A 15,918-nucleotide genomic window follows, 5' to 3' on the forward strand; every position below is an offset into this window, starting at 1 on the left:
AATTTTTTATTGTTATTATTTTATTATTTCCCTTCTACGTGACTTTACCGAAAGAACCAAGAAGATGAATAATAAAATAATACAAATTAAATAATATTTTATAGTTTTATTGTTATTATTTTATTATTTCCCTTCTACGTGACTTTACCGAAAGAACCAAGAAGATGAATAATAAAATAATAAAAATAAAATTGTATTTTGTTAAATTTTTTATTATTTTTATTCTACGTGACTTTACCGAAAGAACCAAGATGAATAATAAAATAATAAAAATAATTTTTTATTTTATTGTTTTACTTTATTATTTTATTTTTTCCCTTTTACGTTACTTTACCGAAAGAACCAAGATGAATCCCTGCAGTCACGAAAGCTTTAAATCGTTAACGTCTATTTTGGGCAGGACAGTCGCAACAGAGTTTACGAATGTGAGTTGCCACTAGGGGGCAGGAGAATGACTTCTCGTCGTAGCAAGAGATCAAGAGATAAGTGTTGAAGAGTGTCTTCGAGATAAAGGTACCCAATTCCTCACGCCCGTGGTGACACCGCATGGCTGTGAGGGTGTAGGGGGCTTGTTTGGTACCCCCGGAGCGAGATCTGTGAGACTAAGCGTCTAATGTGTGAGAGAGACCTCCATTCATCTGCAGTCGTGTCAAGAGATGATCTATGCCTGTGGGTGGGTCGCCAAGTACAGTGCTGGGTTAGCTGTGATGAACGTGCGACACTGGCTGGGTTTTGTGAGATGTCAATGTCACGAGCATACTGTAACGAGGTGCGAATGGTAAATATTGGTTGGAAAAGTTGGTGACCGATGCAGTGGATGGATGTGTCAGTGCTGCCTAATACGGTGGTTTAGAGGTACGTCTTGTAGCATGCTGGCAGGTGCGGATGGTAGTGCCGAGAATAAGCTGGGGGTGAGATAGTGCCGCTTAAAAACAAACATTGTAAGGTGTAAAGGAGTACCCGGTATATAGTAATTGGGTTGAGACGTGACATTTGTGGCCTTTTTGTAAATCCACTGCAGGATAAGGGCCTCCGCACTGCGACTTATTTGACCGGACACTTACATCATGCTCGTGTGAGTGCGGGTGGGCCAAGTGGTGGATTGATCTTCACTCTTCTCTGCTTCCCAACCTCGTAGCACTCGCAACAGAAAGCACTTGTGTCGTTATCTGTCGTTTCATTTCACTGTGATTCACGAATATATTCGATGAGTTGGTTGTGGTGTCTGCCTGCCGTTCGTGGGTGAGTCAGCCGTGTTTGTAGATTGTCTTGGTTAGGACCGTGGGGCCTGACATACACTGGGCTGGGCCCAGTGGCACTGTACAAAACTACACGGCTCTAGGTACTTTGGTATTACAAGCAGTGCTCATCAACGCACGCAAACGGTGTCGATTCAGGTTTAACGCTTCGAAGTGTGCGGCGAATTCGATTTGGGTCGCGATTAGAATCAAGCAAAGTCGATTATTGGTTGTTTCGTATGATGCGCATCGCTTGTATGGGGTGCCAACGTGACTCCGCCTGGTTTTTTTTAGTTTTTGCTCGCGTCTTCGAGCTAAACGTAACGTGCACACATAATTCGCATACTCCATAATAACGAAAAAACCCGATGCATTAGCGTAACTGTGATAATCGATTAATCGAATATTGATATGAAGTTCTCGAAGCTTGTAGCCAATGAATGCCCCATACCTCCCCCCAGTAAACACAATTCTCTAGAGTCGATGAATCATTGCGATTCGATTCCATACCGCCGATATATCTGTGCTGAATTTAACGGCCTCTAGTGGCTGGAGGAGTAGGGTCGACGCGAGCCCATTACATTCGACACACAAAACTATGGCTGCTGACACAACGATTCAACGTATCGTGCGCCCGAAACAAACCACGCAAACCGTTCACTAATCGACAACAAATCGATATCATTCATTGATTCCAACCACCAACCAGGAAGAGAGAGAAACCCCAAAATTACAAAAATATAAAAACCCAGAACCGTTTCTCCCCTCGACCAATCACGCGCCGCCTGGCGCCTTCCCTCGCTCCCCCGCCCTTGCTGGCGCCGGCCAATCGCGTGCCGAGGTGGCTTAGCCCCTCCCCCTCCTCTCGGCCAATGGGAGGTGTTCATTTTCGCGCTCAAGCCCGTGGATCCGGATCCCTGCCGAGCCCGGCGGGTTCTCGGTGCCGCCCGGAGCCCCCCCCCGGACCCCGGTGTTGGTGGTGGTGTTGGTGGTGGTGGTTGTGGTTGGTGGTGTTGGTGGTGCCCTGGTGGTGCCCAGGTGTCCCCGGCCACCTCCCTCCTCACTCCCCGTGCCCAGCGCAGCTTCGCTCGCCTTCGCCGGTAACCGCGGAGGAAGAAGAAGAGGAAGAAGGGGGCCTATCCGAGGGATGGGAGAGAGGGGGGTGGCAGATTTGGTGGGTGGCCGAGCAACGGTGGAGAGATGAGGGGAGGAGGGGGAGACTTCCACATGGAGTCGGCTGTCTCATCTCACGTGGGGTTGTCTTGGGTGATGATGAGTGGGAGACCCCTCGCAAATTAAGGAGACCCCCCCCCCTCTTCCCATGTGCTGTAATGTGTGCATCTCGTTCTGGCTCGTTCGGTGGGTGTTAGGTGATGGCCTGATTCTAGTAAGGTTGGAAAGCGTGGGGCTTGAGGTGGTGATGTTACTGGTGTTGTCATGGTAGTGATGGTGGTGGTTGTGGATATTTTGGTGGTGTTGATGTGGGGAGCGGTGGAGCAGCGGTTATCGCGCTGCATTACGAACCCGGTAACCCGAATTTGTTTCCCACTCCACGGCTAACACCGGTGACGATTGTCTGAACTGGTCCTCCCCTAGATCAACTCAGCCACAAATGAGTACCTGGTGCGCTGCGTAAACATTTCCACAAGGGAGACAAAGGCGGCCGGGCGTGGTGTTGGCCACCCACCCCCTCGTGTGCTGTGCCGGTCTTCATAGGTGCTGCTCGCCAACAGCACTTGACCCTACAGTCTGTTGAGGCTATCGGGGGGATCCTCGACTTTGGGCCTGATGTTAGTGGCAATGTGATTTTGGTAATGGCAGTGATGCTAATGTGCTTGGGCTTGATGGTGAGGATGGTGATGGTGGTGAGGATAGTGATGGTGGTGAGGATAGTGATGGTGGTGGTGAGGATGTTGGTGGTAAGGATGGTGATGGTGGTGGTGAGGATGGTGATGGTGGTGAGGATGGTGATGGTGGTGATGTTCGTGCAGGTGGTTTAGCAGCTGCAGACGTTTGGCTCCATCCACCGAGCCAAATTCTGCTTTATTTAAAGTCGTATTTGTTATATATTCTAATTAGCGGATTCGTATTCAAGAATACATAAATGTTCCGAGTGAAAGGGCTACAATTATTGAAAGTCAAGGCCGCGGACTACATGATGACCGAGGCTGTGGGGTTGGAGTTCGGGTTCAAGGGTTAATGGATTGCGGGGTTCATTTAAATTAACCCCGAAAGACACGACACGCCGCCGGAAATTAGTAGATTGTCCTTCGTGCTTGTCTGCGTGTGTCAACAACAGTGTTGTTATACATCTGTTTAAATAATAATGATGATGATTTGAAGCGTCTTCGCCCGCCATGTTACGCGAGGCGCACGAATTCGATCCCGGAGTGAAGACCAAAGGGAATTCTGACTTTCACAGGAAGCGGGACTCGCATTCCAATTAACGAAATGATAATTAACCACGGCACGGAATGCGAAACTCCAGTTTCGTCGTTTACGTAGAAGTTAACGTGGCGGGGAGGAATTGGATTCGGCCAAAACCCAAAATGAAATTTCACTCACTCGATTACCAAGCTGTTTTTTGTTGCATTAAGTCCCAATCACACAGTACTATAACCGAATACAATAGTTACATCTTCTTGGTTCTTTCGGTAAAGTCACGTAGAAGGGAAGTAATAAAATAATAAAAATAAAACAAAATAATTCTCACGACGTTTCGGCCACAACGCAAGCAGCCGTCCTCAGGGGAATAATGAAACACCACCAAGCTTGGAGCGTATATTTAAGCTCCAATCTTGGTGGTGTTTCATTCATGCTTGGTGCTGTTTCATTCTTCACCTGAGGACGGCTGCTTGCGTTGTGGCCGAAACGTCGTGAGAATTATTTTATTATGTTTTATTATTTTATTACTTCCCTTCTACGTGACTTTACCGAAAAAACCAAGAAGATGAATCCCTGCAGTCACGAAAGCTTTAAATCGAAACAATACTTACAATTGATTTTTACTGTTTTCCAGTACAGTGTAATATATCTGATTACAGCTGCCCGATCCGTGGGGGGCCTTGACTCATAACCGCACTCCTCCAGCATGGGGCCCGTTGCCCAATCTACCCGGTAACGGTGCGTACCCAACCCGTCACTTAATTCTTTATATTACACTGTACTATATATAGACACCAATTTGATTTAAACATCTTCATGAAGGCAGTCACTAAGCCCTTTGAGGTAAGCCCAGGAAAGCAGCCCATGCCTGCCAGGCCGGGGTGGGAATGGAATAAGATGAGAGGCCACATTGCCGGGGCAGTTAAAGGAGCACGTCCGGACCGGTCGAAATTGTCCCGCGAAAAAAATAAATTAAAAACGACCGGACAAACATGTCGAGCGAGCAGCCATGAAACAAAATGGTTGCACGGGCTTATTCGCTTTTTTGCACAGCTCCTGGGTTTTTTTTTGTCAAAGCAGGCACGGGGCCCCCCCTGGTGCGGTCCTTTTGTTTGTGTGGGTGGCAGCCGGCCGGCATTTGGACGTGATGCGGAGAGGGGAGCCCCCTGAAGGACTTGAAGCTTTAGCCGAGGTACTATTAGCTCCTCTGCGCTCCATGGATCCAAAATCAACTATGTGTTTTACAAACTAAAAGCTAAAACTGGGTTTGGTGCTATGGCTGACTGGACGGATGCCTTAACATCGATTCCGCTAAGCTGAGTGAACAGATTAGAGAAATATAATATTGCAGATTTGCATCATTCGTGAAAAAATGACGAGCGAATGAGCAGCCAGCTCGCTGTTGGCTCCATTTGTGGCAGTGCCATATTGTTTGATGACAGGTGAAGATTTTGACATAAACGTGCCATTGCCGTCGGCTTTAGTAAACCAATCAGGCAGTGCTTGAGTGATGGAACGTGACTGGTTTACCTTACAAGTCTACTGCACTGAAACTTGTACGCGTCCTGTATGGATGAGGTTGGCACTATTTAAGCGACGGTCCTACGAGGCACTCTTCATCCTAATGCTTGCCATGCACTTGTGTTGTTACTTTAGGGATCAATGAGGAGTTGCGCTTGAGATGGAGCGACGTCATATAATGGGAAACGTTCTTCCGCTGTCTGAGGAAGGCAAACGCTCTGCGTGTGCTGCTGTCCCTGTGGGGGGGCCACGAGCAACCCGGGAAGGCTGCGTGGCGGCCGGGGCTGCCGGGGCCACCATGGAGGGCACTGCTGGCCCGTGGGGCCTCCTAGAGGAGAACGGCAGGACTATGGGCAAGGTTAACGGGCACTGCCCACTGGTGGCCCTGCAGCAGGCGGTGGCGCAGATCCCCAACGGAGGAGAGATAGAGAGCGACCCTCCAGGCCTCACTGTTGGTGAGCCTGCCTTGCTGTCGTTTGAAAAGCTTTCCACAGTGTTGTAACGTTGTACACATGCCTTCGATAGATGTCCGTAAATAGTATTTTAAAGAAAGTGGTGTTGACATAAAAAAATTGACATTCATATAACACTGTGAAGTGTACTAATCTAAGTCTGCAACTTATGCGTGATGATAAGTTAACCGTTAAAGGTGAAAGTAAGATAAGATTTAGCCTTAACAACATTGAGCTTATGGACCACTAATTTCCAGGCTTTTGTTGCCTAAACGAATCTTACTGGAAAGCATTGGTCCAAAAGTCCCATAGACTTACGGTGAAACACCCTTGCCTATTATTATTTTACCCACAATCCACCAGGACAACACATCACACTTTGTAGATTGAATGTGTGGGATGTAGTAGTGGAGGTTTCTAAAACGTGGGGTGGGTTGATAGTCTACCTAGTGAGCACCTGCGATTAGCATGGTTGACTACGTATGGTGCAAAATAAGTTCAAGATACATGCATAAGCTCAGCTGCTTGCCTTCCCCAACAGTGGCTGGGTGCCAGACCCCACCTCACTCGCAGCCCACGCCAGAAAAAGCATCCGGGTCCCCAGAGATCAAGCTGAAGATCACGAAGACCTACTTTAACGGAAAGGCCTTATTTGAGTCCTCACTGTGCGGGGATCTGGTGGTGACACCCGAGCAGCCTGGCCAGCAGCAGCAGCCGAAAGAGAGTTCGGCAGCTACGGCAGCAGACGTCAAACAGTCGACGTTGGTGCGGACTAAGGGCCGGCCACGTAAGCTGCAGCCTGTGAAAGGTCCACCTGGGTCGGGTACATCGGTACCACCCGTATCGCACCCTGTGGGTGCGTGTGTCCTGCCTGCACAGCCGGTGCGTCCATCAACCCCGCCGTTGCCCACAACTCCTCCCTTGTCTGCCGACAAGCCACCTGTTCTACTGTCGCCACAAGAAAACAGCGTGAGTTTTTATGGGGGGGGTTTTTTGCATGTTTTTGTATGGTCATCTTGGAATGCAATGTCATGCTTAAAGTTTGCTGTCAAAGAAATTGAGTAGGTCTGTTAAAACATGTGAAAGGATATAAACCAGGTTTATTTTTGTGGTCATTACCAAATTAATATTTCCCAGTAATTCTCAATCTGTGTGATTAAACTGTGAATGACTTTATATGGTTATAAAAAAACACGTTAATAGTGTTCCGGATTCAATTCCCAAATACAATACCATCCTGCAGATGTCAGTCCTGCCTACGTGGATTGTCATGTGTGCATGTTGTGGTTTGGGATGGTGTAAGTGTGATAAATAAGTGCAAAATATTAGTATTCCCAGTGACTCACATTGGACATAATTGGCACCATTTAAATTTAGCAGTTGTATCATGTGGGTTTTCTTTATGGCTAGCTCAACCCAAAATTAACGTGTGGTGCAAAGTCTTTGCATCACTCGTGCAAGTTTCCTGGCACACTGATTATTGAACATAATAGCTCCTTGCTGAAATAAGTAAGGAGGCAGCAAGGGTTGATGTGGCGTGTGTGCAGGACCTGTATTCCATCGGAGATGTGGTGTGGGCCAAGATCAGCGGGCACCCGTGGTGGCCCTGCATGGTGTCCTGTGACCCCAAGTTGGGCATACACATGCGCGTCAAAGGTGGGCACCCCATAATAGTCAAGGAATGCACTTCAATTGGAGATGTCGGCACTCTTGTTCTTAAGACTTTAAATATTGTATCCAACAGATTTTTTTCACATATATTTGGCATGATGGATAAAGGAATGTACAAACCGTTGTTTTTGACATTTGGTACAGTCCAAAATATAATTGTAGATCACAGTTTCTTAATTATGTGTTATGTTTAAAATCCACCTTGTGATTTTTTGTTTGCAAAGATAAGGGCTCTTTATCTTTGAGTCAGTTATGAGCTGTTTTTAAGATGATCACATGTTATAATACAACATCAAAGATTTTCTGAGTATTCATGTTGCAATGGTACAATTATACCAATGATGTTTTTTGCCAAGCAAAGTCGAGGCTGGAGTAAATTGTATGCAAATCCTTATATTACATCATACAAACCGAGAGAAAGAAAATGCAATGTTTTTATTAAATCGATACTCCAGATCATAACAATTGTCAACTCTCTTCCCCCCCCCCCCCCATACTCTCCCTCTTGGAACCCTGATACAATTCCCGCTCAGTAGGGCAGGTGAAGTCTTTCACAAGGCAGTACCATGTGCAGTTCTTCGGGGAAGCCGCGGAGCGAGCGTGGGTGTGCTACCGCTCCCTCGTGATGTTCTCCAGCAGGGAGCAGTACGAGCTGCTGGTCTCAGAGCTGGCCAAGCGTACGCCCTCGGCCAGCGAGAGAACCAAGGTGAATCATCTCGTCCGCCCTCACTCTTCATATTAATGCTGTCATTATATTGCACAGACATGAAATTGCACGCAAGAATGGTGACGTGTTTACATTTGTGTTTTTAGGTGACTTTAGAGTGTTAAGTTTCACGTGGCAGCGGTGGAGGAGAGACTCGTGACAATAAGAAGTGCCGGGTAGCGAATATAGTAGTCTTTAAGTGGGGATTGCAGTTGTCTCGGAGTTATTGTGGTCTGTTAAACCATGATACTTGCTTATGTCCTCCAACCAGCAGGCCTTGACCATGCCATGTGGTCTTAAAGTGCACTTAGCTTGACACAAGTGCTGTGGTGACATCTTGGAAACTCGGTGGCAAGTAGAAGCAATTGTAGTTGTGTGTAAATGTAATGTTTTTAATCATTTACTATGTTGCTGAGATGACGTTTGTGAAAGGAAATGCAATATTATATACAGAAAAATGTCTAATCATGGTGATGACAGCTGACTTGACCATCTATTAGAAAAGCGCAGTGTTCCATTGGTCCGTGAACTAAATGATGAGAGCCTTTCAGAAGGCCTTAATCAAAAAATTATAGAAAGTGGACCCCACCCCCCCAGATGTGGGGGCAAAAAGTTGATCCAACAGGTTTACAATAATTATTGACACCCTCCCCCCAAAAAGAACATTCACTCCCCACACCACCCCCAAAAAAAGATGTCTTTTGTAGGCATATGTCTACACACCCTACATATAATAGAGTCCAGATTTATTTTTCAGGCATATATGCCTACATCTGTCCCCTTCCCACTGTTCAGACATGTCTCAGTCTGACTGGTCTGTTTTATTTGGTCAGGGCTGGTGGTAAACAGGTGTTGGCCTTTTTAAGTAGTACTGTGCATCAGTACTAGTGAGTAAAATACCTTCACTGAAAAATCTATTTTTTTACATTTCTCTTTGCATCAGACATTTCAAAATTTCAGGAAATCAAGAGGACCTGTTTGGTGCTTGGGAGACTGACTAATCCCACAACCAGTATGATTGATAATTATTGTTTCATCCATTATCCATAAATACATCATTTTCCATTTATTGAGCATTTGTTTAGAGTTTTGATAGTTGCGGACATGGATGGAGGATGAAATTAAAAATATCTAATGAGTCTTGATTTGAAGCTTTCGTGACTGCAGGAATCCATACTCTTTGGTTCCTTCGGTAAAGTCACGTAGGTAGAAATATAACAAAATAAATCACGACTTTTCGATAACAACACAAGCCATCGTCTTCTAATGAACTTTGAGGTACAACCCAGTAGTATCTGCACACATGGGGGGGGGGGAGAAGAGGACATCAGTGGGGGCGATGGGCGAGGCTTGAAGTGCCAAGAAGTCCTCCGCAGGAGCATCACCCTCTCTTATGACTTCGTAAATTATCATGGAAGATGGTTAATTGCCAGTATAAATATACCATTCACTCCTAAAGACCAGTTAGCTTTTTGGACGAGTGATTTGCAATTGTGTGAGTAAAGCAAACCATCAACTTTTTTCAACTTTAGCTCACCATAAGGCCCGTTCGTCGATGGAGTTAAACATTTTATCAATGTTTTTTGTAATGATGCGGACACTTGTTTTTTTATTACCCAAAATCCACCAAGGGAGCGCATATTTTTTTAATTTAATCCTTTATATTAAGTTCGCTTGCTTGCTTGCTTGCTTGCGTGCTTGCTTGCTTGCTTAGGACCGTGCAAATCTTTCGCTCGTTTTTTAACCCACTTCCCGTGATCCAATCGAGCTGACATTTTCCACACAGACTCGTTGTGTGAGACAATTAATGTTCGTAAAAAAATTCTTTTTTAATTTTACACTTTTTAGGCAAAAAAATTCTTTTACATTTATTCAAATACAACTCATTCATGGCTTTGGCTGAACGTCACAGTGTAGGAGCCCAGAGCGTAACCCCTCCACAGGCCGTGGCGGAGTAGCGCAGTTGGTAGCGCCCTCGCTTCCCATGCCAAAGGTCGCGGGATCGATCCCCGCGTCCTCCACAGGCGAATATATTTTTAAATCCTTTATATATATTTAAATCCTTTATATTAAGTTCGCTTGCTTGCTTAGGACCGTGCAAATCTTTCGCTCGTTTTTTAACCCACTTCCCGTGATCCAATCGAGCTGACATTTTCCACGCAGACTCGTTGTGTGTGACAATTAATTTTCGTGAAAAAATTTTCCAAAATTTTACACTGTTTAGGGAAAACAAATTAAATATTTAATTACCAATTGCTTAATACTGGCAGACAATCATCTGACCCATAGGTGGCAGCCATCTCAAGCCAGAGGACGAGAAGACTCTAGCCGCCACACATATAAAGGATTTATAGTGAAAAACTTTGTTTTTACGGGTTTACTTGTTATTTACAACGTGCGTGCTTGTCGGAGCCGGGTGAGCAATGGCTGCTGAATCTTTTACCACGTGTGTGTATCGTGTTCGTGGTAGTGTCGCGGTTAGCGCGCTACGCTACGAACCCAGCGAGCCGAGTTCGATTCCCACTCGCGACCTACACGAATGACGATTATCTGAACTGGGCATGGGCCTCCCCTAGGTCTATTCAGCCTCAAATGAGTACCTCGTGCAGTGTGTAAACATCACCACTGGGGAGACAAAGGCGGCCAGGCGGGGCATTGGCTACCCACCCGCTCGTGTGCCGTGCCGGCCTTCATAGGTGCTCGCTGTAGCAGCGCTTGCCTAAACAATATTACAGGCTATTTGGGGGATATTTATGTTTCGCGCACTCACCGCAGATCTTGAAGCCGATGGCTTCGCGCGTGCGGTCTCAGTGGTTCGTGGGCATTGCTGAGGCGGAGGAGGCGGCCGCCCTGTGCCACAAGGAGCGGAACGAAAAGTTCACCTTCATCTACTTCGACGTGAAGCCCAAGGATAAGGGCCCCAACAAGGGACAAACGCCTTCCTCGACACGAAAGCGAAAGTCAAAGGACTCGGTGGACTTCGAAGTTGACGCGGTTGATATGCACGACATGAGGAATGAGTTGGACAGGTGAGAAATATGGTCTATTACAAACGCGGTGAATATGTCAATGAATTCTGACCACCTCACCTCATGTCAAATTTCACCTTGCTGTTGAGGATGTCAGATGGCTCGAGGGTTTTATATTGTGTCAGAATTGAGAGCCGATTAAACTGGCTTCTCAAATGTAAACGTTTGATGGTATCACAAAACCATCATTGACTTCAACATGTTCCAGTTCCGAGAATATTGTAGAGTTTCAGTTTGAGTGCGATGCTACAAATACATTTGTAGTAATGCAATTGAGAAGGTGAATGCACTCGTGGGGTTTATGGGGAATCAAAGTGATCTCCGAAGTAATTGTGTTATATAATTTTTCAGAGGCTGTTCTCTAACATGGTGATGCTACACTCAGTTTTTTTATGGAAAAAATAACTTCATCTCAGAATGTAATGCCAATAGAACAATATATTTTAAATACTGACCTACCTATACATATATACTCTTAAGTATCATGGATTTAGACTTTCAAGATGCAGTGTTTAAGAAGTATGTATCAGTAATATTTTTTGGCTTCTTAAAATGTGGTGGTAAAAGATGCATATGTAATTACATAATTAGAATGTAATAGTTTCCTTTTAAAACATTATTGCAACTAAACTAACGTTAAACATTCCTCCACGATTCTACATAGAAGTTTTCCTAATGTGCAACGACGATGCCATGGAGGCATAGATTGTGCTGCCTTCCCACTCAAGTGAAAGTGTTAATCTTGATGTCGTCGTCTCTTTCTCCCACCGCAGGAAGCTGGATGGTGGAAGCAGCCCGACGGCGGCTTCGGTGTCCGGGCAGGAGCGTGATGATGTTGGCAATGACGAGGTCAGGAGGGCCCGAGAACACACGAATGGGGTTGGCGGCGGGGGAGGCCTCACGCCGAAGAAGAAGCGTGGCATCAGGAAGAGTGATGCCTCTGCCGCCCGATTCATCGTTTTTTGCCAGAAGCATCGCGAACAGGTAAACCTAATGCCCTGGCTCTTAGCCTTGAAAATCAAGTGACAGTGCACCGTTGGCATCGGTCTATTATTATGTAATTGTGTACATGCATATGCGCTCATGCTATCATTAGCTTGCATATGAGGTTAACTTTAATTCACGGGCAAAATATTTTGCACGCACATTTTGACATTCTTTCTCACTTCCACCAGAGCTCCAAGAACAACAAGCCTGTTGTGAGCTCTGTTCTCAGCCTTAATTCTCATTAGCCAGGGAGATGGATATAGATTACATAGCAACACATTCCTCACAAGGATGGTAACATGTAGCCCTTCATCATGTTGGTCAATCCACCTACCTCAGTTGTGTAGCCTTGATCTTGGTGCTCTACCGTCTTATGACCCTGAATGTCGAAAGTCCTTCACATGCGTTTGTTGTGTTTGCATATATCCTGATGCATGGCCTGTGTGTTTGTGCACCCTCATGTGCTGTCTTCCATCCTGCCCAGCTGGTGCAGGAGCAGCCGGAACTGTCCCCAGTGGAGGTGGAGGAGGCGCTCATGACGCAGTGGGAGACGCTGACGGAGAAGCAGCGCGCGCGCTACAAATCCAAATTCGCGAGTACCGCTGGGTCAATGGTGCCTGGCTCGTATCACGCCGCCACGTCTGGCATGAACTCGCCCCCCAAAAAGAGAGAGTCTGCCTTGGTCAAAGGTGCCCAACCCACAGCTGGTGCAAATTCAGTTACACATTTACCAAAATATGTTTTCAAACACCATATTATGTTTTTCCAGCTTGACCAATATTATTCTGTTAAAATACAAATTAACTGGTTACAAGCTGTTCGTGCCATGTCACTTACAGAGCTCATTCAAATAAAGTTTGAGATCTTGTGTGTGCGCATGCATGTTCCTGGTTTGTGGTAGTGCAGCGGTGAGCATGCTGCGCTATGAACCTGGCGAGACGAGTTTGATTCCCACTCACAGCCAACACCAGTGACGATTATCTGAACCTGACCTGGGCCTCCCCTAGGTCGACTCAGTCTCAAATGAGTACTTGGTTCAGTGTGTAATCATCGCCACTGGGGACACAAAGGCGGTCAGGCATGGTGTTGGGACTCACCCCCCACCCTGCTTGCTTTCATAGGTGCTCATTAACAGCACTTATCTCTAACAGTCTGTTGAAGGATATATGCGGCATCTTTGTTTTTTGTCCCTGGTAGCAAAGCACGCTGATAATGAAGCCCCTCAATGTCACGTGGGACTTGTTTAGCAATAATGAAGAGCGTTCAGCATGTAATGACTTAATTGGAATGCCAGGGACTGGTAAACGTGTAAAAGGTGAACCATGTTAGCTCACAAGAACTGGATCTGAGAAATACTGCTTTTTAAAGGCTTCCTGCTTTAGCAGAGCGGCTTTGCCTTTCCGCAATAAAACAAAAATTGTGATCAGGTTTGCTTGCAATGCTCATTCATCTGAGGGCATGTACCCAGCTACCTTCATCGCTGCCACATCGGACGTGTGCTTAAATGCGTGCATTTCTCCGCACAGCGGTGGGAGCAGAGAGCCAGGCCTCCTTGCTGCGGAGGCCGCAAACAGAAGAGTCGGGTGTAGAGGACAGTGTTCCGCGCAAGAGGGTACGCAAGGAGCCAAAGGTATGGGGAGCGTGGCATCACGATTCAACACTGCTCTGCCACTATGCAAACCTCTTGCCAATAAATGTATGACCCCCACTTTGTTTCAGCCCGGTCTATAATTATCTTAGTACAGAACACTGCTGCACAATGCCACACAAGCTTGCACTGTGTAGTGGTGTCCGGAGTTAATATAAAAAATGGTCAGGGCAACGAGTAATCTATGACTGGCACGCAATTTTGTGTAAAAAAAATGTTTATTTCAGCAAAAAAATTACATACTAAAATTATTTTTGTAGTGTTTCACAATTTGTACCAAAGGATCTTACGCACCGGCCACACTTACATTTTCCCTTTTTCAATGGCCGTGGCTACAAGTTACTTGCCTATTCCAGTCTACCAGTGACATTAGAAAAACACCAAAACCTTGCCCATCGCAGGGAGTTACATTCTTCAAATTGGCCACAATCGGCAAATCTGCAAACTTAAAGGCATACAGGAAACTACGCTTTGGTTCATTGTTCGTAATACGACACTTTCTCCTTTTGTTTAATGTTACCCTGCATTAACACAAATATTAAAAGAGTGTTTGCCGATTGGGGCTCTTGATACCTGATGTGTTTTCACTAGACTGGAGTCTTGCCCACGTTGGCTGAAAAGGGGAAGTCCCTCTCCTCGTTTGTGCCTGTGGGTTCTCTACAGCCAGGTGAGTTTGTTTCATGATTGGTTAAATCGACTTTAACATTTTATCAAACATGGGGAGAGTCAATCTTGATTTGAAGCTTTCGTGACTATAGGAATCCATACTCTTTGGTTCTTTCGGTAAAGTCACGTAGGTATAAACTAAAATAAATCGTGACGTTTCGGGCGCAACACGAGTGATAATGTGAGAAATTAGCATGTAAATGTAAGATCGGAGAGCGGCCTCCTCGACGAGGACACGGAAGTGGCTATGTTAATGTGAGAGATTAGCATGTTAATGTAAAGTGAAGTTTGAAAATTAAATGTGAACCATGGCCGGTTACAGCGCAAGATGTGACATGAGTATTTTCTTTTCCTTCTGTCACACTTCACGTTTTCAATCGGGAAAAGGTGTGTTGTGCCCCTAAATCACCAATAATGTACCCATTCCCGGCAGGTCTCAGAAGCTAACCCTATTTGAGATTGCGGGGCTATGCAGTGGGCAGCAGAGGGCAGTACAGCAAAATCCATTGTTCTGTGCTTATATGCTTCCAGATCTTTGCTCCCCACCTTCACCAACTCCCACGATCCAGCGTGGTGAAGTATGGTTCAATAATCCGTGACCCGCACGGCATGGGGAGGCTATCATCCAGCCATGGATTGAGAAAAAAGGGCTATACATGCACACAAGACACGTTAAAGAGGAGTTGCCTCGCTGTGTGCGCATGCTGGTGCCACTGCTTGCTTTTAAATCTTGACAAACCTGCATCGCTGTCGCCCGCAGTGGTGGCGAAGCTGTCAGACGCGTGCAAACCGCTGAAAAAGAGGAGCCGAGCATCCACCACGGACTCCACCAGCCCCTCGGAGTGTGATGAGGAGGGGGCACTTCCCCCGGACGCAGAGGTAATGCTCACTCGCTCACTTATTTCCCATTCGTGTTCCGTGAACTCATCAGCCATGATCTATCCACTGTCGCCATTTCTCATGATCTCACGAAATAACAATCCATCTATCTCCTGCACACCAGATAATGTCATCTTATCTCCATAGTAGACCTCCTCTGAGGTGTGTTTCCCTCCTTTGGCTATTATTAATCTCGACCACCGGCCATACATAGCTTCAGGCAACGTGTGCTGCCCAAGCTCACCATTCTTAACAAGCAATATGTCTCCAACTTGTACATGTTCTCTAATCCCCGTGTTCCTGTTTTGTTTTGAGAAATTGTTGCATGCCTAATAATGCCGCCACTTATTTATCCAAGAAGATCTTACTGAATTTGAAGAACATTTATCAGTATGTTCCTACATTGAGATGTTTGACCAGTTCCTCTTTTAATGAGTGGTTTGCTTTTGGGAGGGAAAAAACATTCAAAGGTCCGCAAACACTGGTTCACTATCTCACTTGCTGTACTGCCATTTCCTGGTGACTTTTGGAGTTTGACAAATATCCATGATCCGCCAACCGTTACCTCAAACGTGCAGAATCGCAGGTATGTGCCGCTACACCCAGTTTGGCTAGAGCCAGGAGGACAGCATTCTGCAGCTACCAGGTTTTTTTCAATTGACTGAGCATTACGTTTTTGACTTTTCAAAGTTGCCACCAGTGGAATCCCACAGTTCTGAAGCTTTAGCTCACGTTC

At 46.0% G+C, this 15,918-nt stretch overlaps 1 protein-coding gene across 13 annotated transcripts in view; it reads left to right on the forward strand.

The window, feature by feature from the left end:
- Window positions 1–446: 446 nt before the first annotated feature.
- LOC144935021 (histone-lysine N-methyltransferase NSD2-like) overlaps window positions 447–15,918 on the forward strand; it is a 34,022-nt gene continuing 18,550 nt past the window's right edge. For 6 of the 13 annotated variants that reach the window (XM_078861310.1, XM_078861316.1, XM_078861318.1 and 3 more), the window contains exons 1-11: window positions 2,170–2,338; window positions 5,280–5,599; window positions 6,138–6,565; window positions 7,144–7,252; window positions 7,801–7,973; window positions 10,749–11,002; window positions 11,776–11,986; window positions 12,474–12,678; window positions 13,516–13,619; window positions 14,229–14,304; window positions 15,064–15,182. In XM_078861310.1, the coding sequence (XP_078717436.1) occupies window positions 5,305–5,599; window positions 6,138–6,565; window positions 7,144–7,252; window positions 7,801–7,973; window positions 10,749–11,002; window positions 11,776–11,986; window positions 12,474–12,678; window positions 13,516–13,619; window positions 14,229–14,304; window positions 15,064–15,182 (1,974 nt within the window). In that variant the 5' untranslated portion in view covers window positions 2,170–2,338; window positions 5,280–5,304. Of the gene's footprint in view, window positions 514–2,169; window positions 2,413–4,750; window positions 4,816–5,279; window positions 5,600–6,137; window positions 6,566–7,143; window positions 7,253–7,800; window positions 7,974–10,748; window positions 11,003–11,775; window positions 11,987–12,473; window positions 12,679–13,515; window positions 13,620–14,228; window positions 14,305–15,063; window positions 15,183–15,918 lie in introns of those variants that run through there. The other 7 variants (XM_078861314.1, XM_078861322.1, XM_078861323.1 and 4 more) reach the window with 5 other exon arrangements.

The sequence above is a fragment of the Lampetra fluviatilis genome, chromosome 12 (assembly GCF_964198595.1).
Source record: "Lampetra fluviatilis chromosome 12, kcLamFluv1.1, whole genome shotgun sequence".
Lineage (NCBI taxonomy): Eukaryota > Metazoa > Chordata > Hyperoartia > Petromyzontiformes > Petromyzontidae > Lampetra > Lampetra fluviatilis.